Genomic DNA, 24,954 nt, shown 5'->3' with positions numbered 1-24,954 from the left:
AAATTTACACATGCTGAACAGTTTTTAGGACTTTACGGATTTACCCAGCTTCACTCCCATCTATACATAAAATCTCAGTGATTTTCATCCCCACCTCACACACATTCCAGTAAATATTCATGTCTTTCTGTTCTAAATGAAAGGGTAAATCCCACTACCAACATCACCACCTTTGTGCCCAGTACTTACTTAATTATCCCACTCATGCTTATGTCTTCATTAGGCCACCTCCCTATATCATAGATAGTTACACTTGTTATTCCTCATTATGGTCCTGGTCATTCTATAGTTAAAATGCAAGCTCACCTCCCTTATTCTCATTTCCAAATGGAGAATAGAAACCGGAGCCTAATGTGTGCAAGATAAAGATCAAATAACTTGATTTGTAGTCATGGTGCAGAGGCTTTATGTTAGGTGTGGATTAGGTTGTACTTGCTCGGGATCTAGGTAAATAGATGATCTGTGAACACCTGTTCATCAGTCATTCTATCCAATAGAATGTTCCATTGTGTCCTTGATCATGTTGATTGACAATTTTGTCCCAAGGGCGTTTTGTCTGAAATACGTATTGGAGATACCTAATATATAAAATACATACTTGTGCACCCCATACATACACCCCACACACACTTTTTTCTCACCAAGCTCATCGTCTCCCCTCCTGAAGACATTAACTCCTTGCTGGGGTAAGATTTAGTTCTTCAGGTGCAAATTGTTCTCTAGTACCTCGCCCAGTGGCCATTATTCATGTGGGAGTCTTGACAGTGAGTGTTAGGAGGCAAGTCAACTATTACAGTCTAGCCCAATCCTGCTCTTCATTCAGCATCCCTATATACACACACTCAGCAGAGATTAAGAAGCTAAAAGATCCGTACATGAGTGTTTCTTTATTGGATAGTGCCAATTACCGGATTTATTGAATTAATGGGAGATTTAAATTTAATGGGGTGCTAGACCAGTACCATGACCGTTACACCACCGTACCAGTATAAACAAGAGTTGCTGCACAGTTCATATTGGAATGTTCAGGGGCCAGCTGTGTGGTAAATACTTGGCAATTGGCTCATTACTAAACATCATTTTACAGTCGCTTGAATAAGAATTATGTGAAATGCAGCATGAAAAAATCAGGTAATCTGCATAGAAAACAGTTACTGGCAAAGGGCCAGTGCCAGGGTTTAAAGATGCAATCTGCCATTTCAAGCCCGAGAATCATCCTTCAACAGCATGACTGAGATTGGAAACTCAAAAAAAATAGAAAAATCCCCAAAAAGATGGCTCTTTGCAAGTGAATTTGTAAAGAGGTACTAATGGCAAGACACACCCTGGTTGCATTCCTAATGTTGGCTAAAGATACATTCATTTTCCCTTTTGCATCATAGTAAATTGAAGTTTTTTAAGACTATATATTGTGTAAGCAGAGGTACATTAGCCACTTTCCTCGTGGCTTCAGTCAAGTACTGGATATTTCTTGTTAATTGCAAATTGTAATATATTTTGAGTTGGTGCCAAAATGCTGACCCAATGTTCCTTAAGAGTTCCTGCCGTTAGATTGCTTTCCTGGGGATGTTTTGCTTTCTTCAAAGTGTAATTTTCTGCAATCCAGCATAAGTTCAATCTGCTGTGATTGTCGTGCTTTGCAAACGTCTAGAAAACTGTGGTATAGACGGGACCATTTTGCAAGCATTAATTGCCAAACACAGAATGAGAGCACTGATTTTCTATGTGTTTTTGGTCCTTCTCATTATCAAAGACTCTGCAACAACAGTGAGGAAGCATTACATTGCAGCAGTGGAGTTTAACTGGGATTACAGGAGCAGTAATCTCCTATCAGGGCTGGGAGCTGGAAACATGAGGTAAGAGTTTAAGTTTGTTCTCAGGTAATATCATCGGTATGAATTACCTGATACAGTACTCCAGAGTGTCACAGACCTACGGATATGGGTGGTGGTTGTTGTTTTTGTATCTTCACTCTTCCCTTGGAGAACAGTGTGAAGTAGTGGAAGGATTTGCAGACCGATTAACAGTCTGACAGATCGCAACGTGAACTCTCCTTCCACAGCCGTAACCATCTTTATATCAGTTGATAGGGTGGTTAGTCCTATACAACAGGAGGGTTTTATGGGCACTCACACCCACTGGATGTCAACCCAGAATTCAGAGCTCCAGTCTTCAATTGCCGGACTGTCTGGAGTGGGGTTTGAGCCTTGCACCTTCTGACTCAGTGGCGGGAATACTACCAGTAAGCCAAAGGCTTGCTCCATCAATGTGGTTAAGCAGCCTCTATTGAAATGAGCAGTGTTGCTTTTCATCTGCTTTAGTCTTTCTTTCTAGAATCATTAATCTGTGAATTTGAGCGTCTGTTACGAGTTAAAATTAATTATAATAACCTCTTTCCCTTGCCCTCTCCACCCTCACCTCCAACAGGTATGAGGAACTCATGGACTTCTTTGTCATTAAGATTGAGACCATCTATTCAGCTAACTTTGCTGCATTCCCCCTTTCTCCTTGCCCAACGAGCCAGACTTACTCCAAGAATGTCTCCTGCCCTAGTTCTGAATCCGCATCTTTCTCTAATTTCACTCATGCCCTCTCCAAGCTCATCTTGTCCATGCAATCTCCTTCCTGCTCAGTTGACCCTATTCCCACTACATTGCTGACTACCCAACTTCCCTTCCAAACCTCTATGCTAGCTGACATTGTAAACAGTTCCCTCTCCTCGGGTACGGTTGCCCTCCCATTCAAAACTGCTGTCATCAGTCTCCTCAAAAAAACCACCTTGGCCACTCTGTCCTTGCAAACCACCGCCCTATCTCCAACCTCCCTTTCCTCTCCAAAGTCCTTGAATGTGTTGTCAGCTCCCGAATTCATGCCTATCTTTTCTGCAACTCCACGTTTGTACCTTTCTGATCAGATTTCCACCCCTACCGAAGTATTGAAACGGCCCTAATCAAAGTCACAAATTATGTCCTCTGTAAGGAGTCACACAATACCAAGTTATAGTCCAACAGCTTTATTTGAAATCACAAGCTTTCGGAGCTTTGCTCCTTCATCAGGTGAATTTCAAATAAAGCTGTTGGACTATAACCTGGTGTTGTGCGACTCCTTACACTTGTCCACCCCAGTCCATCACCGGCATCTCCACATTATGTCCTCTGTGACTGTGATGCATTATACCTCCTCGTCCTTGCTGACCTCTCTGCAGCCTTTGACATTGTTGACCATGCCATCCTCCTCCAACATCTCTCCTTCATTGTCCAGCTGCATGGGATTGCACTCACTTGGTTCCACTCTGCTTTATCCAATCATAACCAGAGAATCTCTTGCAATGGTTTCCCTTCCCACCCCCATGCCGTTACCTCTGGAATCCACCAAGGATTCATCCTTGGTAACCTCCTATTCTTCATCTATATGTTGCGCCTTGGTGACATCATCTGAAGACATGATATTAGGTTTCACATTCAGATGAGATATTAATCTGACGTCTTGTCTATGTTCTGGTGGATGTAAAAGGTCCCATGGCATTATTTGAAGAACAGTGGGGAGTTCTCCTAGCCAACATTCATTCCTCCGTCAACACCAGCTAAAACAGATTAGCTGGTCACTCACCTTATTTGGTGTTTGTGGGATCTTCCAGTGTGCAAATTGGCTGCCAACATAACAACAGTGACTGCGCTTCAAAAGTAATTCCTTGGCTGTGAAATGCTTCGGGACATTCTTTTAAATCTGCTCTCACTGAAAAAGATAAGTCAAGCAGGACAGTCAGGTTTTAAAAATAACAAACGTTATCCATAATCTGGGTGTAGAGAGGAATTCTGTGCATTACAATACAGCAGAAGAATGCAGGGCAGATATTAGCCAAAGAAATTGATGGGTGGTATAGAGGGAACTTTACTCTGTTTCTTGCCTGTACAGGACGAAGCACAGGAGTGCTTAGTGAGACGGTGTAAGGAGTGCTTTACTCTGCATTTAATTCATGCAACACATGACCTAGGAATGCTTGATGGGGCAGTATAAAGAGAGATTTATATTATGTCCAACTCCTTTTGAACCTGTCCAAGACATGCTTGATGTGGCAGCAATGCAAAAGGTTAAGTATTCCATTCTCCAGCTCTGACATCCCTCCTCTTGATAAACAAACCATTTAAGAATTTGATGAGGCTTTTGCAACTGTATTTATATTAGATATTGTTTTTCTGTAGGGTGGTACAACAGTGCAGTGGCACAGAACAGTGGGTGAGGTGCAGGTCTGCACTCATACCCTGAGCTCTGATTTCAGTCATGCCACCATGATGAGACACCAAATAGGAGAGGGAAAGTCTGCCTGGAGCCAATGTCATGCACTACCCTTGCAGCTTGGTTCAGAGCAGTGTTTCTGGAGTCATTAGCTAATCAGAGATGATGCAGAATGTGGGATAACCCAACAAAATGAGAAAATAAATAAGCTTGTTTAAATTTTGTTTTTGTGCAGCCCACGATATACTTCCAGAACTTTGACTCAGTACCGGAAGGCAGTTTTTATGGAATTCAAAGACTCTTCATTTCTCACGCCAGAACCAAAGCCCAGCTGGATGGGTAAGAACAATGTTTTCACATGTAGTGAGCGTCAGCATGACATTACTAGATTGGCTCTGTCAGTGCTCCTCCATTACTATCGGTCCAGGCATTCATGTTCCTGGGTCTGTTGAATTCAACCGAGGCTGGTTTCCTCCCTGCTGAAGAGGAATTGCTCTTTGATCAGTACTGGAGTGGGATACTTTATACAGGTTGCTTGGTGATGGGGGTCCCAGACACAGTCCTATCCTTTCTCTTCTTTATCGCTCTGTAATAGCATGACTAATTTTAAATGTACAAAACAATTATTTTTAATACATTTCCTATTGTCTTTTAGCACCCTTCCCTATGTACCCTTGCCTAAAGTGGAAGTATAGGCCGAGATCTTTCTTTCATTGATGCTCATTGAGATCCATAGGACTGGCCCAAAGTGATCAATGACCTTTTGTTTTCTCTCCCTTCAGCCCTGAATGAATTGATGGGACTCTGCTTTGCTCCTTGGCTTCACAGTATGGTTAAGATCCAAAAGTTCCATGTAAGAAATTGCAGGCATCAACCACCGCCGCCCCCCCCACCCCCCACACCCAGGAGAAGCACATTGAAGCACCAATGAGGGGCACCAGCAAAATTCATGATTTTGTTTAGGATGTAAACATAATGGTCATCGAGGTGAAGGATGTCAGTGCTGGGCTATGGAATGCTTTTCTATTTCCACACTCAGTTTCAGCAACAATCACTCATAATTAGATGCAGAGTAAACCTCACTCTACACTGCCCCAGCAAGCACTCCCAGGTCAGTTATAGCACAGGCTAGATGCAGATTAAAGCTATATCTACTATGTCCTAAAGCAGGCCTATTTGGACACTGATTTGGTTTGGGATGTGGGAGTAACAGGAAAGACAGAGACAGACAGGTCAATGGCGCTCAATAATTTATTAGACCTATCCTCTCTGTATTAACTGGAATGTTTTTAAAAGCAGCCGAGCCAAAAGAAAGATACTAAGGACAATCTCCTCTTTTAAGATTGTTCTTTCTGATTTAGAAAAGAACATGTTCAATAATTAAAGCTGGTCACATGAAAACACTTCTTGGCATAAAGAAAAGTTGGATTCCATTTTGTAATATTTTTGTTTTTACAGAATTTTATATACATTTTTCTCTTTGTTTGATTAGAGGTAAACTCCTCCCCCTGCTTTTTTCCACCTCTGATCACTCCAGGCTGCACTGTAACTGAAGTTGGGTAACCTGCTCCCAGGTTTCACAAAGACAGCTCTGAAACTGTCCATTAGGAGGTATGGAGAGCAGACCAAAAACCGCTTTTCCTCCAGTGTTTCCCTCCCCTCTCTCCCCCATGGGGAAACGCCCTGCCTAACTCACCACCTTCTTTCAGTGATATAGCTGAGATCAGTAACTGAGCAGCAGAAGTCAGACTTCCATACCTACATCTCCATACAGTGGTCCAATGTATTTTTGTGCCAAAGCACTGCCTGGATTTTTCTGCCATTGATTGTTTGGGACCTGAAATAAGTGTGAGAAGGTTTCTTTGGCAGTAAGTTTGTTTTCAGTAATGTTCCAGAGTTTGCTGTATACCTGGGTGTGAGTGTGTTTAAATCTGTGAAAAAATCACTTTCACAGCAAACAAAAGTACGTGGTGTGCTGATCCATCACTCGCACTCGGAAATCTCCACAGCACATGGCCTCAGGACAACCTTCTCCCCTCTCTCACATCTCATTCTATTCTGAGTGACTCACAACTCTCCATGAAAGCTACTGCCAAGCAAAATAGCTCTGGTCTCATACTATTTACCGACAGTTATCAGGCAGATCTGTCAACTGACAGTGTTTCCTCTCAGAGCAGCCAGAAGAAACAAATAAGACAAACAACTTAAATATATTTCTTAATTTTTGCTGAAAGATGTCATTGAGGGTCATATTGTGACTTGTGTTGTTTTTTTAATGTCAATTTGATTTCTGTTTATACACAGTAGCTTAGTATTGATGTCAGACTCCTTTGCACACCTCCACCCCCCCCCCCCCATTTTTGACTCTTACTGGGTATGGTTCCACTCACTGCCATGCATTCTGATGCCCTGCCCAAGTGGCCACTGCCCATGTCTAAGCCTAGATAACAATAGTCACTGGACTATTCAAACATGAAGGACATTATAGATGAGCCCAAGGCTGCTCAGACAAGCACGCTTCCAGCAGGGGTCACTGGATATTAATCAGGAGAGGGAGCCCGAGCTCATTTTTGCCTGCCTAGCCCATGGGTACTGAGGCCAATAGTAATGTTTCCAGCTGCTACTCTGGCTGAAATCGGCTAACTCAGCAATAGACTCAGAATCCTACCCTTTTTGAAAATTCCAAGTAATTCAATTTGAAAACAGCAGTACACTGAAGTCAGACTCAAACATAAGAGCAGGGGAATGGGACTAATTGGAAAGCTCTTTCAAAGATGGGCCAAATGGCCTCCTCCTGTGCTGTACCTACTATGATACTATGATAAGGAAATTACCAGGAATGTAACTAGATAAACTAATTTTCCCTGTAAAGCTTCTGATCAAGGGTAAGGACTTGCACAACACCAGGTTATAGTCCAACAGTTTTATTTTAAATCACAAGCTTTCAGAGCTTACCTCCTTCGTCAGATGACGAAGGAGGTAAGCTCCGAAAGCTTGTGATTTAAAATAAAACTGTTGGACTATAACCTGGTGTTGTGCAAGTCCTTACATTTGTCCACCCCAGTCCATCACCGGCATCTCCACATCATCTGATCAAGGGGACTTTACTTTTATTGTAACTGTTCCATCACAACTCTCACAAAAAATATACAAGTCTACACAATGATGCAGAATTCTCCAAAGTTAATCTTGAAACTTAAACCAGAGGTACTGGTGCTCTGCAGTACACTGGTGTGACTGGTGCCCATGAGTTTAAGATGGATGGACTCTATTCCTCTGAGATTTGGGAAGTCCTTCCTCTTTGAATTGGACTTCTACAATGACTCTCTTGCTTCTGATTTATGGTCCAGATTGGTAGGACAGCTCTGTGCTCTCCCTGCAAGAGATGAGTGATCTGTTAGGTAGTTACTGGTTATTGCCCAAAGAGCTTCGAAAAGTTGACACTGAGAAAGATCTACAAAAATGTCTGGAAAATTCTACTGCACAGTAAGTGGTGAGCTGTAAAACAAAGTCAATCATCCCAAGTAATTGCACTGTATTTCTCATCCCATTTCTGATCTTTCATTGCTATTTTTTTCTGGTTTTCTGTTACCCTGATCCTTTGTGGTCTGTAATAGTTCCTTCCTGACAATTCCCTCACAATATCAAGGGCATATTTTATTTGGAATAATTTCTTTATTTAGAGCACATAGGACAATATTTGATAAATTAAAAGTTGTATTTAGATGAAGGGACTGGGTGGTTAATGTAACAGTGTACTCCTGAGTCCTTCCTACGCACTCTTTTGACCTGGGTTCATAGGGAATATTGGACATTGTCTTGTGACCGAAAAGGAACAGATAAAACAAATCAATACAGGAGTTATACCTTGCCTTCAGCAATACAGTAGGGCTTAAGCAAATACCTCAATTAAAATATACTTTTTACCATTCTACTACATTACAAGTAAGTGGCTCACGTATTGTGTCTCCTAGGGATTCTTGGTCCCACAATTCGAGCAGAAGTCAATGACAAAGTAATAATCCACTTTAAGAATCTAGCCTCACGGCCTTACAGCATTCATCCATTTGGGATCTCCTACTGGAAGATGTCTGAAGGTGAGTCTAGCACAGTTATTTGTATGTTATGCTTTCAGATAATTAAGCAGTAGAAACTCTTCCAATGGAAGGCATCCAGCCTCAAAAAGATCTATTGATAGTATATCCATAACATGAAAATTTGTTCTAGGTGTCTACTCACATACATATTTAAATGTGTGCATGTGTGAAAATCAACAAAAGACACACACCATTGCTGTAAAACCCAGCTTCGACATGACTGGCCTAACAAGGCAATGTTGCTGTTATAGTGATACATAGTGTACATAAATATATATCTGAGGTGTCAATACTGTGGTAACAAGTTAGACTCACCTCCGTATTATCAGGTAATGCTACTAAAAACATTCATGCCTTCTCCCACTGTCATTTTACATCAAGCACAGATCTGAAAAGGAGTTGCAGGAAGATCACAGAATGGACACTGTGTATCCTAGCTACTCTGCTCTTGTTAATAGACAGAAAAACACAAAATCAATTTTCCTTTGCTCTGCCTCCCAAAAAACAGGTGTAATGCAGAGCAAAAATCTTCTGCTCCCATTTTGCATGTGAATACACTGTACATAAAATTCCTCTGTAGCTGATGTGAGTGCAGCAGTGCAAATTTCATGTCAACTGAATGTCAAATGACTTTACAGCCAGATTTCTTCCAATAGCACCAGGTGTAGATCAGGATCAAACTGCCCCCTTAAAACCCTGGTGCTACCAATTTCTGGGCTGCAAATTTATGCGCGATCACTCATCCTGGACTGGGGCTTGACAGAATGGTAGTGTCGAGATATACTTGCCTTGGAGGCAGTACAACGAAGGTTCACTAGATTAATTCCTGGGATGAGAGGGTTGTCCTATGAGGAGAGGTTAAGTAGAATGGGCCTATTCTCTCCGGAGTTTATAAGAATGAGAGGTGGTCTCATTAAAACATATAAGATTATTAAGGGGCTTGCCAGGGTAGATGCTGAAATATTGTTTTCCCTGGCTAGAGAGTCCAGAACTAGGCGGCATAGTCGCAGGATAAGGGGTCGGCCATTCAACACTGAGATGAGGAGGAATTTCTTCATGCAGTGGGTTGTGAATCTTTGGAATTCTCTACCCCAGAGGGCTGTAGATGCTCAGTCGTTGAGTATATTCAAGGCTGAGATAGATAGATTTTTGGACTCTAGGGAAACCAAGGGATATGGGGATCGAGCAGGAAAGTGGAGTTGAGGTCTTAGATCAGCCATGATCTGATTGAATGGCGGAGCAGGCTCGAGGGGCTGTATGACCCATTCCTGCTCCTATTTCTTATGTTCTTATGTTATGTAGATGGGTCTTTACTTTTGACTTTTTGAATTTAAAAAAATGGTTTTGCTGCTTCAACTCTTCTTGTAGAATGCTGTTAGACTTTTACACTTAGTAATGCAAGCTGTGTTCAGTACCTTGACAACCCCTACCCCCACCCCCCAAGAGCCTTTTACGATATGGTTTATCTGGAGACCGCTGATGAGAAAGAACCTTTGACAGCTACTGAGGTCATTGCCGGGGCCCCTTCCTGAATCACAGAGTAAGATTCCCTAGCTGTACCACAACTCCAGGCTACCTGAAATAAAAAGAGATCGACTATAATTAATTTCAGCACTCACCAATACTCACCTGCAGTGGCCACTTTTAATATTTGATGTTCCTTTCACCAGGAAATCCTGATAAATTGCTCTTTCTTTTATGAGGTATCCACAGTGGTAAAGGCCCCTTTATAGCCCAAGGTATGTCCAGATTTCCTTCTCTATTCGCGGCTGCAGCCAATATTGCATCCCCAGTTGTGTCCACGTATGCCTAGTACGCATCTGCAGAATTAAAATGTTGCCCCATAAGAAATTCAGGCACTCAGTTCTTGGACCTTGTGGGGTGCCAAATCGGTGGGCTCATCCTAATTGTTTTCAGACAGAGCCAAGAAAGGGAGATTGGCCCTACAATGTGCCTGATACCCATTTATTTTATATTGGGGGAGGGGTGGTACAAAGAACTTGCATATGCTTCACTGTTGTTCTGTAAGCACGTGTGATAGCCATTTTGCAAACAGCAAAACTGCAAAGACCAGTTAATCTTTTCTGGTGATGTTGGTTGAAGGCGAAAAGTCATTCAGGACCGGGACAATGTGCTGTTCTTTGAATAGTACCATGGGATCCTTTACATCCACTTTAAACACTGGAACTACTTTCCATTTCTCTGTTGCTGTAAAAAAGTATGAGGTTTAATTTCCCATCCAAAGTCAACATTTCCAACAATGCCTCTGCCCTGTACTGAAGTGTTTGTGCTCAGTGGGATGGGGCTTGAATCCACAGTCTTCTGATTCTGAGCCAAACTGACATTTGAGAGGGAGTGCCAATATGTCACTGTGCCAACTATATAAACAATTTAAAACAACTTGTTAGATTTAGCAACAAATAATACAGATCCACAATAGCCCACAATTTCTCCAAACAAAACTAGGGATAATCCCTGAAATTTTTGCCACAATTTTCTGCTACACAAGGATAGAATGTTGACAAGCCCCTGCACTTTCAATGTCACTACATGTTATAGGCTTATGTTCACAGCTGTTTGAGTTGTTACCTTTTACTAGTTTTCCAGGTTGACATGTATGTGAACATAAACAAGCACAAAGAAACCATTATTCTCTGCAATAACATATTAAGCCATTATATCCTAACCGCAAAACGGAGTGATTACTCAGGGAGCACTGTCTGTACACACATAACCTAACAGGGTAAAGGCAAGTGAGCAGAGAAGGAAGGCAAAAGGCCCAATATTATGGAATTTTAGAAGTCTGAAACCAAGGTCACTAGACTGATTGGAACACCAGAATACCCCACCCCAGGGACTGAGTACAAACCACTGGATTAGCAGGAACATGGACATACCTCTTCACCACCGCACTGCTGGGAAAGGCCGACTTGCTTTCAAGTTAAATAACTGGACAATAGCTATCCAATCACTGCTCTTCTAACTGCAGTATGAAAGAATACAGATGAACCCTCTCTGTTAAACAGTTAAGGAATATAAATGCACCATCTTTACTAAACCACCAGCAAATATAATCATTATCCCACCCTATACTACACTGCCAGGAATACTAGTGCTACACTTTTGTCCTCTCCACAGCACCATAGAACTAAAAGACAACGACATTCAACATAAACAAACAAGTCTATTAATTGCCGCAGTGATGAAAAATGTGGCACTGTCTGTTCAATGCAAGACTGAAGCCAAATTGAGCTAAATGAAGATTGATTCATTAAGACCAATTCAGATCATTGCAATTACAAATTTAGTTTAGCTCACAACCCTTAATATAGTAAACGGTGATAACCCAAATATTTAAAATATAATCTGATATTTGACAGTTTTATAGTTTGGACATTTTGCTAAACATCAACAAAGTGTTCATTACAATTCCTTTGCTCTTCACTTTCCCTACACCTCTCTTGAGTTGCTACTAATAAAGAACTTTCTCTACTAAGGAGCTTCGTACAACGACCACACATCCACATCCGAGAAGAAAGATGACATTGTGCCACCCAAAGGTGAATACGTGTATGTCTGGGAAATAGCTGAGAATCTTGGCCCAATGAATGGTGATTCCAGTTGTCTCACCTATGCTTACTCTTCACATGTGGATCCTGTGAGGGATTTCAACTCAGGGTTAATTGGAGCAGTACTCGTGTGTAAACAAGGTGGGTGTGAATAAGGGGCAGGAATAATATTTACTTTTTAAACTGTTTTGCCATTGTGTGTAATCTGAGGGATGTGTTGTAACGCAGACCAGTACTCTCCATTCTGTGATGTTACTGAGTGAAATTGTTGTAGGAAAGATCACCGCTCCCCATTCTCTAACTCTGTTATTCCTGAATGATACGGATTGTGACAATGATTTCTTTCAACTCCTCTGCTTTACTGAGTGACATTACTAAAATTATTCTTGCCTATATAGTCTGCTGATGTTGTTTAGCTGCAGATACTCAGGTACAGTTAGCTGCCATTTTAAACTATTTTATAAGTTAATATAAACAGCTTATTTTAATGCTTTGTTTTCTTTAGCTTGTTCTGCCTTTTCAATTAAAAATATTTATTCAAATATACTTTGAAAAAAAAATTCCAAAGTGTAAATGTTGTTTCTTCAGGGACTCTAAATGAACGTGGGAAGCAGGTCAATCGACAAGAGTTTGTGCTTTTGTTCTCAATCATTGATGAAAGTAAAAGCAGGTACCATGAAACAGATAGGATCAGATACAAGATTCCCGGCCCTCAGAAGACCAAAGGGCAGATGTACTCAATCAATGGCTATGTCAATGTTTCTTTACCAGGTGGGTACGAGCACACTGTTTAGAACTGTGTGCTTAGCTGCCCATGATGGCAGATTGTTATTAATGTGTGAAATTACGATCGAACACAAGAAGTAATCAAAAAGGCTAATGGAATATTGGCCTTTATCTCAAGGGGGTTGGAGTACAAAATGAGGAAGCGATGTGTCAGTTGTACAGAGTCTGGGTGAGACCCCATCTGGAATGCTGAGATTAGTTTTGGGCACTGCACCTAAGGATATATTGGCCTTGGAGGGGATACAGCGCAGATTCAACAGAAAGATACCGAGGTTTAAAGGGTTAAATTATGAGAACAGGTTGCATAAACTTAGCTTGTATTCACTTGAGTTTAGAAGGCTGAAAGGTGATCTAATTGAGGTGTTTAAAATGGGAAGAAGGATCCAACAGAGTAGATACAGAGAAACGATTTCCTCTGGTGGGGGAATCCAGAACAAAGGATACAATCTTAAAATTAGAGCTAGGCCATTCAGGAATGAAATCAGGAAACACTTTTTCACACAAAGGATAGTGGAAATCTGGAATTTTCTCCCCAAAAGGCTGTGGATGCTGAGACAATTGAAATTTTCAATACTGAGATCGAAAGATTTTTGTTAGGTAACGGTATCAAGGGATATGGATCAAAGGTGGGTAAATGGAGTTGAGGTACAAACCATCCATGATCTAATTGAATGGTGGAACAGGCTCAAGGGGTTGAATGGCCTGCTCCTGTTCCTACGTTCTATTTGTGTTTATATTTCTTAACCACTCAAGCTCTGCTTGAATTTTGTATATCTGCAGTTTTGGAAAGAACTGTTCTTAGCAATGGTGCCGCATTTGTTAGTATCAGAACATAGGAACATAGGAACAGCAATAAGCCATTCAGCCCCTCGAGCCTGTTCCACCATTCAATTAGATCATGGCTGATCTGTATCCTAAATCCATTCACCCTCCTTGGCTCCATATCCTTTAATACCTTTGGCTAGCAAAAATCTATCGATCTCAAATTTAAAGTTATTAATTGAGCTAGCATCTATTGCTTTTTGTGGGAGAGACCACCCTTTGCGTGAAGAAGTGTTTCCTAACCTCTCTCCTGAATGGCCTGGTTCTGATTTTAAGATCATGTCCCCTTGTCCTAGATTCCTCCACCAGCGGCAAAAGTTTCTATCTACCCAATCAATTCCTTTCAAAGTCCTAAAATCCTCAATCAATTCACCCCTAAATCTTCGATATTCCAGGGACCATTAGCCTAGTTTATGTAATCCTCTTAATTTAATCCCTGGAGCCCTGGTAACATTCTGATGAATCTGCGTTGCATTCTCTCCAAGGCCAATATATCCTTTCTAAGGTGCAATGCCCCGAACTGTATACAATACTTGAGATATATGCAAATTAATGGGAATATAGATTTATACTTTATATATGTGGCCCATGAGGTTCCATGGTACAAAGATAGAAAGCTTGGGCATTCCTAATCTATATAGTCTTGAAAAGGACATGGGGGTCGGAGAAAGCGGCAGAAGGCAAGTGTCCAATCGCCATTCAAAACTCACTAGACTTCGATGGTTTAAATAGTCCATACCATGAGCTAATAATCCACCCAAGCCTCTTGGACTAAAGTTGTGAGATTTTGTTATTTTCTACAAAAATAAGGAACGCAAATTCAGCAGACTTTTACCCTGAGATTACATCAGTGATTTAATAGAGTCACTAAAGTAATTCTGCCAGAAACAAAATGGGCCCCATGGAGGATTAGGAGCACTGTTAGGTGACATCATCCCAGGAAGGGAGGAGTGGAAAAATATTTTTATGTCATTGTCTAGGGTTTCAGAAACAACTTAAAATAAAGGGGGAAGGCAATCCATTAATTAAAGATAGGAAACTTTTAGTTTTGTGGTGTGGATACTGTTAGGTGGTTAGAAATAGGTGTTGGAAAAGTTTGAGGTTCAGTCTTATGTTCGATGCATTTTGGCTTGTTTGGTATAGATCTGACTCAATCCTCAAACCTTCAGTGTGGGGGGAAAGGGAGTTCCACTCTTCTTTAATTATAATGGGTGAGTCTTGACTCCATTATAATCTGTCCAAATCATGCCTTTCAAAGACATGTATTGCTCTGCCATTACTGCTTTTCAGATCTGAATATTTGCAAAAACAAAGATGTCAGCTGGCATTTAATAGCCATGGGCTCCACCCCAGAGCTGTACTCCATTTACTTCGGTGGATATGGGCTCCTACTGCGTGACCGTAGAGTTGTCTCAGTTGAACTGGCTCCGACTGCGTTTGCCACAGCAGAGATGATCCCAAGTTATGAGAGCAAATGGTTACTGTGCTGTCAAAACCCAAACCATCAACAAGGTAACAGTGGCAGCAGGAGTGTGCTGTGAAAGTCTGGTATAAACTCTAATAAGAAAAAACCATGAACTTTAACTTTGCAATTTTAACAAGAATGTGATTATTTAACTAGATTTTGCATAACCTCATACCGTTTATATGCAACAGGCTAAGTCTTGAGGAGCCTATTGGGCTAATTCATATCTTTATATTGCCTAATATCAGTTTACTAATAGCAGTAGGCTAATAATTTTAGTTCTTGGGTATTCATAAATCACAAGGGTACTGATCTATACATTTGCAGTGAATGGAGTTTGCTTAAAAGGGATTTTTGGTTAAAGGGAATGTTACGTTTGCCAAACGAGAGATACATGAAGAATTCTCAAGTTCCTTTTTTGCTGCTCCTCTGTTGCAACAGCTGGGATGATGGCCTACTTTAATATAGAGGGAATCTGTGAGGAAGACATAGCTTCCGTTTGGAAAACTAAAAAAGTAGAGGAGGATGACAATGATGATTATGATGAAGATGAGAATGAGAAAGAGGAGGACTTTAAGATACAAATTAACTACTTGCCACGGACAACTGTTACCAAAAGTAGGTCAATGGAATGGATTTATTATATCGCTGCTGAGGAGTGTAATTGGGATTATGCTCCAAACCTTCCAGACCATGTGAGCAGGTACAGTCCTTATGTCTTTATACTCTCATTAGTGTGTCTTGGGGTGCCTGCTGAGGTGACATTTTCTGCAGGAGTATCATCAGTAGAGCCGAATCCAATAGATGCATCTCCTACAACACTATCTCCAGTAGTGGTTTCTTCTGCAAGAAATCTCCAATAGGGAGTCTCCAAGAGTAGGTCAGTGTCCTGTGGGTCAGACTTGTACAGGTTGTCCAACCTCAGGGTCTGGAGCACCAGAGCTTACAGGTCATTGGGGAGGTGCAGCGCAGACCCCTCCACAGTGAGGAAATGAGAAACAGCTGAGGCTGTCCACTGGCATTTTCAATTAGTATATCAGTGATCAGTGCAATGTGCACAGAATGGCACAATAATGACCTATAATAATGATCTAAACAGTAACTTCCCAGTTTCCGCAACCATCATGGAAAGCGAAGGATTTTGAGGGAAGGAAAAGCACTGCCCCATATGGAGGGAGATAAGATCAATGAGCAAATCCTCATCCTCGCAGGTCACTTTTGTCTATGTCTCAGCAGTTGGGTATTGAGCACTTTTGAGCACAGTATAGGAACAGGACACCCAAATCTGGTCTCGGCCATGGAACTAAATATACCATGGACAAACCATAAACAAAAGAAATTAAATATAAGAAACAACTAAAGAACAGGGTCTGTGATAAAAATAACAACTTGCTGTCATAATTTACTTCTACCTATTATCATTTTATTTTATTTTTTCCCCTCAGAGATTTAAGTGGAAAGTATCTGGAAAAGGGGCCAGACCGGATTGGGAAGGTGTACAAAAAGGCTGTTTATGTGGAATATACTGATAGCACCTTCACAGTTGTAAAACACAAACCGGAATCGGGGTCGTCAAAGGGAATTCTGGGCCCAGTTCTACGTGGAGAGATTGGAGATCGCTTTAAGGTAAAATGCTCCAATATATTTGGGTGGTTTGTAATGGTAGTGTAATGGTAATGCCATGGAGCACGCTATTTGGACACATATCAACTGAGACTGTGACAACAGTAATTTTTTTAATCTATAATATATAATCAGAAAATCCTGCAAACACTCAGCAGGTCAGGCAGCATCTGTGGAGAGAGAAACAGAAGGATTGCTAATATTGGGGATAAAGTAGGGTGTTGCAGGGCTGTTGAGTGAGTAAGAGAGATGTGAAGGGAAGTCTTACCTTGGCAATCCTGGTCAGGTCGTTAAATTTCTTCCAGCACTGCAGCCAGGTCCTTGGAACAATGCTGCTGGCATTGACCTTATCAGCCATCTCGTTCCACTGATGCTGGCTAATTTAAGGAGGCACCATTGCAGGGAAAGAGGACGTTCTTCCTGATTCTCGCAGTCCACAATCACCTCCAAGTCAGAGAATCTGGGGACCCTGGACGGTGCCATGCTACCTCCATAACACGTTCTCCAAAGATCACCGTTGAAAAGTACACCTCCCCTTTAAGATTTCCCACCCACCCAATTGGTGAGCTGCATATAAGGAGAGCGATTCGCGCTGGCAGAGTGGATGCCCAGGCCACCACCCGTCCAATGTACACCAGATACAAAAATTGCCTCCAGTAACTCTCCCCCCTCCTGGGAAAAGGAAATTTAGTGCCTCCCAGTAACAGCATGGTTGAGATTGGGGACTCTGTGTGGAAGATTGTGGGTGCAAATCCCATGCACCTCCCTGTAACTCACTTTGATGCATCCCACACCTTGTGTTCCTCACTGCAAAAGTGTAGAATATATTTATACCCTTTACTGTAACATTCACTGATAGAGCAAGGGACATGCTATATCACTCCCTGATACAGTCTGTGTGCCCCATAACCCTCTCTTTAACACTAACAAGACCTCTCAGACATGCCAACTCCAAGCTGGAGTGTCCATCAACATTGGAACACAGTCTACTGTTCACAGTTGTCTGACATCAGCATCCTCCCCACCAAACTAAGACTCTAGCTGCACATTGGCAAGAAGAATTGAACAAATGTCCCAACCAAAACATTAGTTGGTGTTTGAATCCTTAATGCTGTGAGTTACTTACCTTACCCTAAACTTCAACAGCCTCCAGCCTCTAGCTCCATGCTATGGTGAAGTATTGTCAGAGCCCCATCTCACATTTCCCATTGATATCCATTTTATTGAGACTTGGTTGACAGTTTTTGCATTTCAGCATCTTCAAACATGGTTCTTTTCTGTATGATGCAGATCATCTTTAAGAATCTCGCCAGCAGACCATACAATATTAATCCACATGGACTGACAGAAATAAAAGTGGACAAAGCTGGAGGTAAGAAGGAACAGTGCTGGAGTAGCACAACTGTTTATTACACAGCAGAAAGGCTCTAGATCAGGCATCTAAGTCAAAGCAGCCCTTATTAGGGAAGTACTGTACCGAGTCCATACTTAGGGCCTGTAGAGGTTCTCTCTGATCTGTAATAATCTTTTTTTTCTGTGTTTCTTTAAGAGTTGTAGAACAATTTACATACTTGCTCCAATGCGGTTAAACACAGAAACGTGCTACATTACAGATTACCATAAATTTGCAAATACTGTACAAACACCAAAGACACCAGAAATAGTGGCACAGATAAGGTGGGACTTATGCGGGTTTTAATCAAATGCACGCACTGTTATCTGCGGATAACATTGGAGCCACGTGAAGAGCTGAAAAATCCCGTCTGCCCTATTACTGTAATTTGGTCTGCTCTACCAGTGTTACTTTGCTTATGAAGACTCTGTTATATTAAACACCTTGCATAGTTATACTTAGTTGGGATGGAGTTACTCATTGGCAGGATCTGTTCTTCATTTCATGGTATCATAGTATGATAGTAGGTACAGCACTGGAGGAGGCCATTTTATAGAGAATTTCCACAGAATCCTACTCACAAATCCAGCAAAGAGCAACCTCTGTCCTGCAGACTGGATGCTTTGAAGAGCAAATCACTTTTGTCATTCCCTCTACCTTAGGCTAGCATCACACTATGACAGGGAAGAGCTCATAAACAAGGAAAAATTATTTAAGGCCAAAGATGAACTCAACTAAATACTTATTTAGTGTGACAATGCCTACATAGAGGGTTATCATTCCCTTTAATATTGTTCAGATACACTGGGACACTTCCTAATGATGTTTGTGAAATGCAGATTAATTCAGTTATTATATGCAAGTCAAAGGTTAACAAATTAGAGCCGTGCTACCAAACGGTGGATCAGGGTTTTTACACACAAATTGCGCTCTTTGTAAGTAATGCATTTTTCACAATTATGTGGGAATTATTCTTTTCATTAACGTTACCTTTATTTATATTTAAGTTTTTTCCCCCACCTTGGTGCATGTATATGATCTGCTCCTAAGCCTCAACCTGTGTGGCTTTGTGATTAGTTCTGGCTTTCATATCCCCATTAACACTACCGAAAACAAGGTAACTGGTCATTCATTTCACTGCTATTGGTGGAATTTTGTGCACAAAATGGCTATTACATTTGCCTACATAACAGCAGTCACTGCACTTCAAAGTAATTAATTGTATATGAAAACGTTTGCACATGTGATAACATACAATGTACATGCAGGCCTATCTTTTTTTAAGTGTTAGGAATTGCGCAAGAAGAAAATGGGGTGGCTCTCCCTCTTACTTTCCCATTGGTTTTATTAAATAAGCAGTTCTGGCAAATGTCAGGGTTGAAATTAATTTTTTGTCATAAAATAAATGGATAGGTTGTCACATTGATTTTGAATGCAGCTCCAAGTAAGTTTTCTTCATTTTTTTTGTTTTAAAATTGTGGCATAATCCAGATTGGAACAGCATTAAGAATAAAAATGTTACTCCCAAACAGTCCATATACATTTCAGCTACACGACAATGTGCAATTGCAACCAGAACTGCTCCATCTTGCAGAGCACCCAGACTTCACCTTCATCAAAATGTCTCACTTATGTGCTCCGCTAGACAATGTCCTGAACAGAAAACAGGCTATTGAGTAATAAGGTTGTGGAATGTATTTTACTGAAATTAATAATTATGGAAGTTAGATTCACACATGGTATGAAGAATGTTAAACGTTTTTAGGCGTCCTTCAGTTATTAGGCCCAATTCTGGATGCTGTATAAACTCTGGTTGGATTCTCTCTACAGGTCACAATGCAAGAAACCACACTGTTCAGCCCAATAAAACAGTCACTTACTTCTGGAATTTGACCAAAAGTGATGGACCTACCAACTCTGACCTGGGCTGCTTGACTCGATTTTACTTCAGCAATGTGGACATGGATCGCGATATATCCTCGGGGCTCATTGGGCCTCTGTTGATCTGTGCCAAAAACATGCTGGATACCAATGCAAGACTGGTGAGGAGAAGCTCAGTGTTAATAATTCGGGATTATTCAACTTGCGCTATCTGCAGTTTTGTTTCGTATTTAGCAATGTTATCCAAGTTGTAGTTTCAATAACTGAGGGAAAATGGTGGAAAGAAGCTGTTTGTAGGACTGACACCAGGAAACAGGCTTGTTGGACTCAGTCCACATATTTTTACATTAATGTTCAACCAATATCAAATAAGAATGCAGGTGTATTATCTTACAGTTTACAGAATGGTAGAAAACAGGCCGGAAGTGTTGGGCAGATGACATGGCACATGCCCTAATGCCTGACCAAAGATGTTATGTTAGTCTCAAGGAAGGCTGCACGCTGATCCTTTGAACAGTGGAGGCACAGGAACTGCATAAAACCTACTCACAACAGGGAGAAAAACTGAACATGTATGTCCCACATTGAACTGCTGAGTGCTATCCAGTGAATAGCTGAGCTGTACAGACCAGGAAGATCCCAGGTTCAATTCTGTTGGGTTAGTAGGTATCACCTGGAGCAGTAGTAAGGGCAATACAGTTGGCTACAGCACCCCCAGGGGAAAATTAGTCAGGGTTCCTGCTCCTCATCAGTATCCAGTGATCCCTACTGGAAATTTGCACTTGCGGAGGTTGGGTGAAGACGGAATTGGGATTGGTTGTTGTGCTCTTCATTAACAAATAGCTGCCCAGTATTAACTGTTAAGGCCCATGGATGAATTATGAGCACTTCTGATGAGGCTTCAGAAGGCAACCAGCACCCATGAAATTGCACCTCAGCAAGGAATTGATGCCTTCAGAAGAGAAGAAAATTTGAGGGAAGAGAGAACAATAGAGAGCCAGTTACTATCAGGGATTGGAGTTGTGCATATGAATTTGATTTGGAAACCCCAGAGAAATGCAGAAATGCAACCCCACAGTTTTGTACTAATATCTTTTTGGCAGGCCTAGTGATGGATTGACAGGCTGCATCATGGAGTGGTAAAATACATGCCAAGAAAGGCTAAGACTAATAACATAGAATATTAGGTTAGATAGATAGTCTGGAATTTCGTGTGGGAAATGGAGTAAAAAAATTCTAATAAGGTCCTGTCGTTAAATTCGGCAGGAACTCCATCTTCTCGGTATTTCCTGGTTTCCCGGCTGCTGACTTGCACCTCTGCTCCCTCCCCACCTCCCTGTAAATATCGGGGCCAATGTTTTGTTCATTCCTGGTTATCTTAGCTTTGGCAATATCTGACACCATGGACCTTAGTCCTTCACCTAGGTTTTTCAATAAAGTCAGCTCAGTGTGACAGGCTTTTACAATAAGAAGGACATTTGGTTGTGCATTGAGACAAAAATTTTAAACATTTGAGGAAATAAATGTGCCAATAGGGTGTGCGATGTAATAAAAATATTTATTACGGCTTTATAGTTACTGCAATGATTTGGCAATCACTGGAGTAATTATGTAATTCTCCTCAGAGAGCCAAACATCAAATGCAGAACAAGCAGAGGACTCACCCACCCTGTACTAATGGATGTTTCAACCTTCAACTCACAAGATAAGGCCAGTAACATGACTCCACTGTGACAAAGTTGACCCTAAATCTTATTCGTTTTTTTCATGTTTCTTCCCAGGTAAAGATTGACAAAGCCAAATACCTTTTCTTCTCCCTGTTTGATGAGAATAAGAGCTGGTACATAAACGAAAATATTGAGAAAAACTGCAAAGACCCATTACGGGTGAACCCAAATGATCCTGAATTTTATGATTCCAACCTAATGCACAGTGAGTGATTAGTGATCTTTTAGTAAAATGGGCCTTCCATCCTAACCCCAAATGATCTTTCACATATCCTTATAGGGATATGTGTCTGAAGTTTGTATTTGACTTTGATGTTGGCAACAGGTCTGATGATTTGAAGGTAATCGAACTGACTTTTTCCAGCTCCAAGCTAAGACACCTCCTGATTAACATTCTGTTAGTGGGCAATAAAAGGGTTGTTAATCCTTCAACAATAACTTCCACATGTGATTCGGGCACGCGTGGTTATTAAACAACAAGCTTTAATATATATTGATTCACAACAGTATTATAACAGTCTTCAGATTACATTAAATGACAAGTAATCAATACAACCTGGTTTCCCAGATTCCGAATGATCAGACCTGACCTCCGTGGACTGCCTGTCGCTATGAACTTCCGACCGTCCTCTCGAGAGCTCTAACCTTTGGGAGGGAGCCCTATTTTTATACTATTCGGCTGTTATGTTCTGCACATACGCATCTCTGTTCTTATCTCCTGGTCGTAAATTACCCTGTCAGGCTGACACCACATTAACAACCCAAAAGAGCTGTTTTACATTGTGTAACCGATCACCCCAAGCTGCGTCCCTGCTGATATAAGCTGTTTGTTCTTCTGAGGAATGTGGGGCCTCTTTCTAGCTCAGTGTTTTATGGCCTTGAGTGCTCCATAATTCTTGCTGTCTCAACAGTTACTGAAGGGTATCAGTTCGGTGAAATGTTGGTTCCTTGGTTACCACACCTCCTGATTAAAGCGTGTCTCCATAATTCTTACTTGTATAAGCAGTGTTTCAATGTTATCAATTCTATGGAATGTCAGCTCCATCCTCCCTGCTGTTCAGACAACAAGCTGTCCTTGTTCTCACAGAGATGCTAAACCACGCCCCCTTGCTAAATGTTTGGGCGCTATGCGAGATGGGATACTTGACCGTGTTTGTTTTTAAACCGTATTCTTCCACATCCAGGCCAATTTCTAGATGCTGATTTATGGGTTTTTATATGGAATTGCTGGGCCAAACACTTATTACTGATGTCAGCAGAATGACTTCCTGGTAAGAGGGAGAGAGAGATGAGCAATAAAGTGGTCTTCCACCAGTTAGAAGGCTATTTCCCCAATTTTTATTATTACATAGAATAGGGGAAGCACTTTGTATTGTTAGTATTTCCACTATATTTTCCCTCTTCTTTAGAATGTGTGCCTGTGCATTTTATTATGCAGTATTAATTACAGTCCTGGTGTATTGATTTTTTTTTTATGTGTGCTATTCTGCACTATTAATATGTATGTATCGGTTATCCTTCAGATATTGACTTGGATCTGTGTATGCTATTTTGCAGGTATTAATGGTTTTGTATATGAAAATGTCCCCAAGCTGAATTTCTGCATGAATGAAGTAATTTTTTGGCATGTGATACTTGGTGCCCAAGACAAGTTTCTTTCAATCTACTTCCATGGACAAACATTTAAGTATGACGGGGTCTACGAAGATGTGTTAACTCTCTTCCCATTTTCCAGTGAAACAATCCGCATGGACATGGACAACATTGGTCAGTAATGCAGAGTTTTGTGCTTTTTTTTTGTAGGGAAATGGGATATATAGGCCCCCGCAATTCCTCGAGACGTGATCCTGACAGTTGCACTGGGATCATGCCCTCTGGTGCGCTCCAGTGCTGAATCCACCAGAGTTTGTGGGGTCAATGGGACGGCAACTAATTTGCATGAAGCAGGCAGGAACAAGCACCACTGTGGGTGCATCTCCAGCACCCATCTGCCCCGTGCGGCCAGAAAAGTCAACCCCAGCCATGTCCCCTCAAGGGAGCCGATCGAGAAAATATAAGAAAAAGCCACCCTTTCTTTGGAGTGTTGGGGGGGGGGGGGGTGGGGGAGATCCAGACCATTGACTGAGCCAAGTAAGTGGGAACTCCTAGCATAGGAAGGCCCTGCTCTGGCTCTGTCCCCCTGATGACACATGCCTTGTAAGTATTGGTTGGAGGTTTTTCCCTTTACAAGGCATGTCATAAAGTAGCACAACAGCTGGAGATAATTGTAACAATTCATTCATCTGCTGAATTTGGCCTGATGGTTGCTGGAAGCACAGAATGATTTTCGGAAATTCCACTGGAATATTAACATGGAAATCAGCTTTCCCACTGTCTAATGAATGTTACAATAACCTTGGTTGAGCAAGTAATGGGTGGAATGTGAGCTGTGAGGAGGATGCAAAAAGGCTCCAATGTGATTTAGACAAGTTGGGTGAATGGGCAAGAACATGGCAGATGCAGTATAACATGGAAGTTATTCACTTTGGTTGTAAAAACAGAAAGACAGATTATTATCTGAATGGTGATAGATTGGGAAAAGGGGAGGTGCAACGAGACCTGTGTGTCCTTGTACACCAGTTGCTGAAAGCGAGCATTCAGGTGCAGCAAGCAGTTAGGAAGACGAATGGTATGTTGGCCTTCATTGCAAGAGGATTTGAGTACAGGAGCAGGGATGTCTTACTGGAGTTGTACAGGGCCTTGGTGAGACCACATCTGGAGTATTGTGTGCAGTTTTGGTCTCCTTATCTGAGGAAGGATGTCCTTGCCATGGAGGGAGTGCAATGAAGGTTTACCAGACTGATTCCTGGGATGGCAGGACTGACGTATGAGGAGAGATTGAGTCGACTAGGCCTATATTCACTAGAGTTTAGAAAAATGAGAGGTGATCTCATCGAAACATATAAAATTCTAACAGGAGTAGACAGACTAGATGCAGGGAGGATGTTCCCGATGGCTGGGGAGTCCAGAACCAGGGGTCACAGTCTCAGGATACGGGGTATGCCATTTAGAACCGAGACGAGGAGAAATTTCTTCACTCAGAGGGTGGTGAACCTGTGGAATTCTCTACCACAGAAGGCAGTGGAGGCCAAGTCATTAGATGTATTCAAGAAGGAGATAGATATATTTCTTAATGCTAAAGGGATCAAGGGATATGGGGAAAAAGCGGGAACAGGGTACTGAGTCAGACGATCAGCAATGATCATTTTGAATGGCGGAGCAGGCCTGAAGGGCCAAATGGCCTACTCGTGCTCCTATTTTCTATGTTTCTATTTAATGGTTAACTGCATTTAAATAGATTTTTTTAGGCAATAAC

General features: G+C 41.5%; 1 protein-coding gene across 2 annotated transcripts in view; it reads left to right on the top strand.

Annotated features, from left to right (window-relative positions):
- Nucleotides 1–24,954, top strand: part of f8 (coagulation factor VIII, procoagulant component) — a 68,253-nt gene that overhangs the window by 11,251 nt on the left and 32,048 nt on the right. Inside the window, exons 2-13 of one of the 2 annotated variants that reach the window (XM_067996942.1) lie at nt 1,754–1,856; nt 4,472–4,575; nt 8,211–8,333; nt 11,831–12,043; nt 12,491–12,673; nt 14,801–15,022; nt 15,417–15,678; nt 16,421–16,601; nt 17,889–17,970; nt 19,822–20,033; nt 21,654–21,804; nt 23,157–23,366. In XM_067996942.1, the coding sequence (XP_067853043.1) occupies nt 1,754–1,856; nt 4,472–4,575; nt 8,211–8,333; nt 11,831–12,043; nt 12,491–12,673; nt 14,801–15,022; nt 15,417–15,678; nt 16,421–16,601; nt 17,889–17,970; nt 19,822–20,033; nt 21,654–21,804; nt 23,157–23,366 (2,046 nt within the window). Of the gene's footprint in view, nt 1–1,631; nt 1,857–4,471; nt 4,576–8,210; nt 8,334–11,830; nt 12,044–12,490; nt 12,674–14,800; nt 15,023–15,416; nt 15,679–16,420; nt 16,602–17,888; nt 17,971–19,821; nt 20,034–21,653; nt 21,805–23,156; nt 23,367–24,954 lie in introns of those variants that run through there. The other variant, XM_067996941.1, reaches the window with a different exon arrangement.

Source organism: Heptranchias perlo, chromosome 15, assembly GCF_035084215.1.
Source record: "Heptranchias perlo isolate sHepPer1 chromosome 15, sHepPer1.hap1, whole genome shotgun sequence".
Classification (NCBI taxonomy): Eukaryota; Metazoa; Chordata; class Chondrichthyes; order Hexanchiformes; family Hexanchidae; genus Heptranchias; species Heptranchias perlo.
The sequence above is the reverse complement of the archived record's forward strand: the minus strand, read 5'-3'. Positions and strand labels throughout refer to the sequence as shown.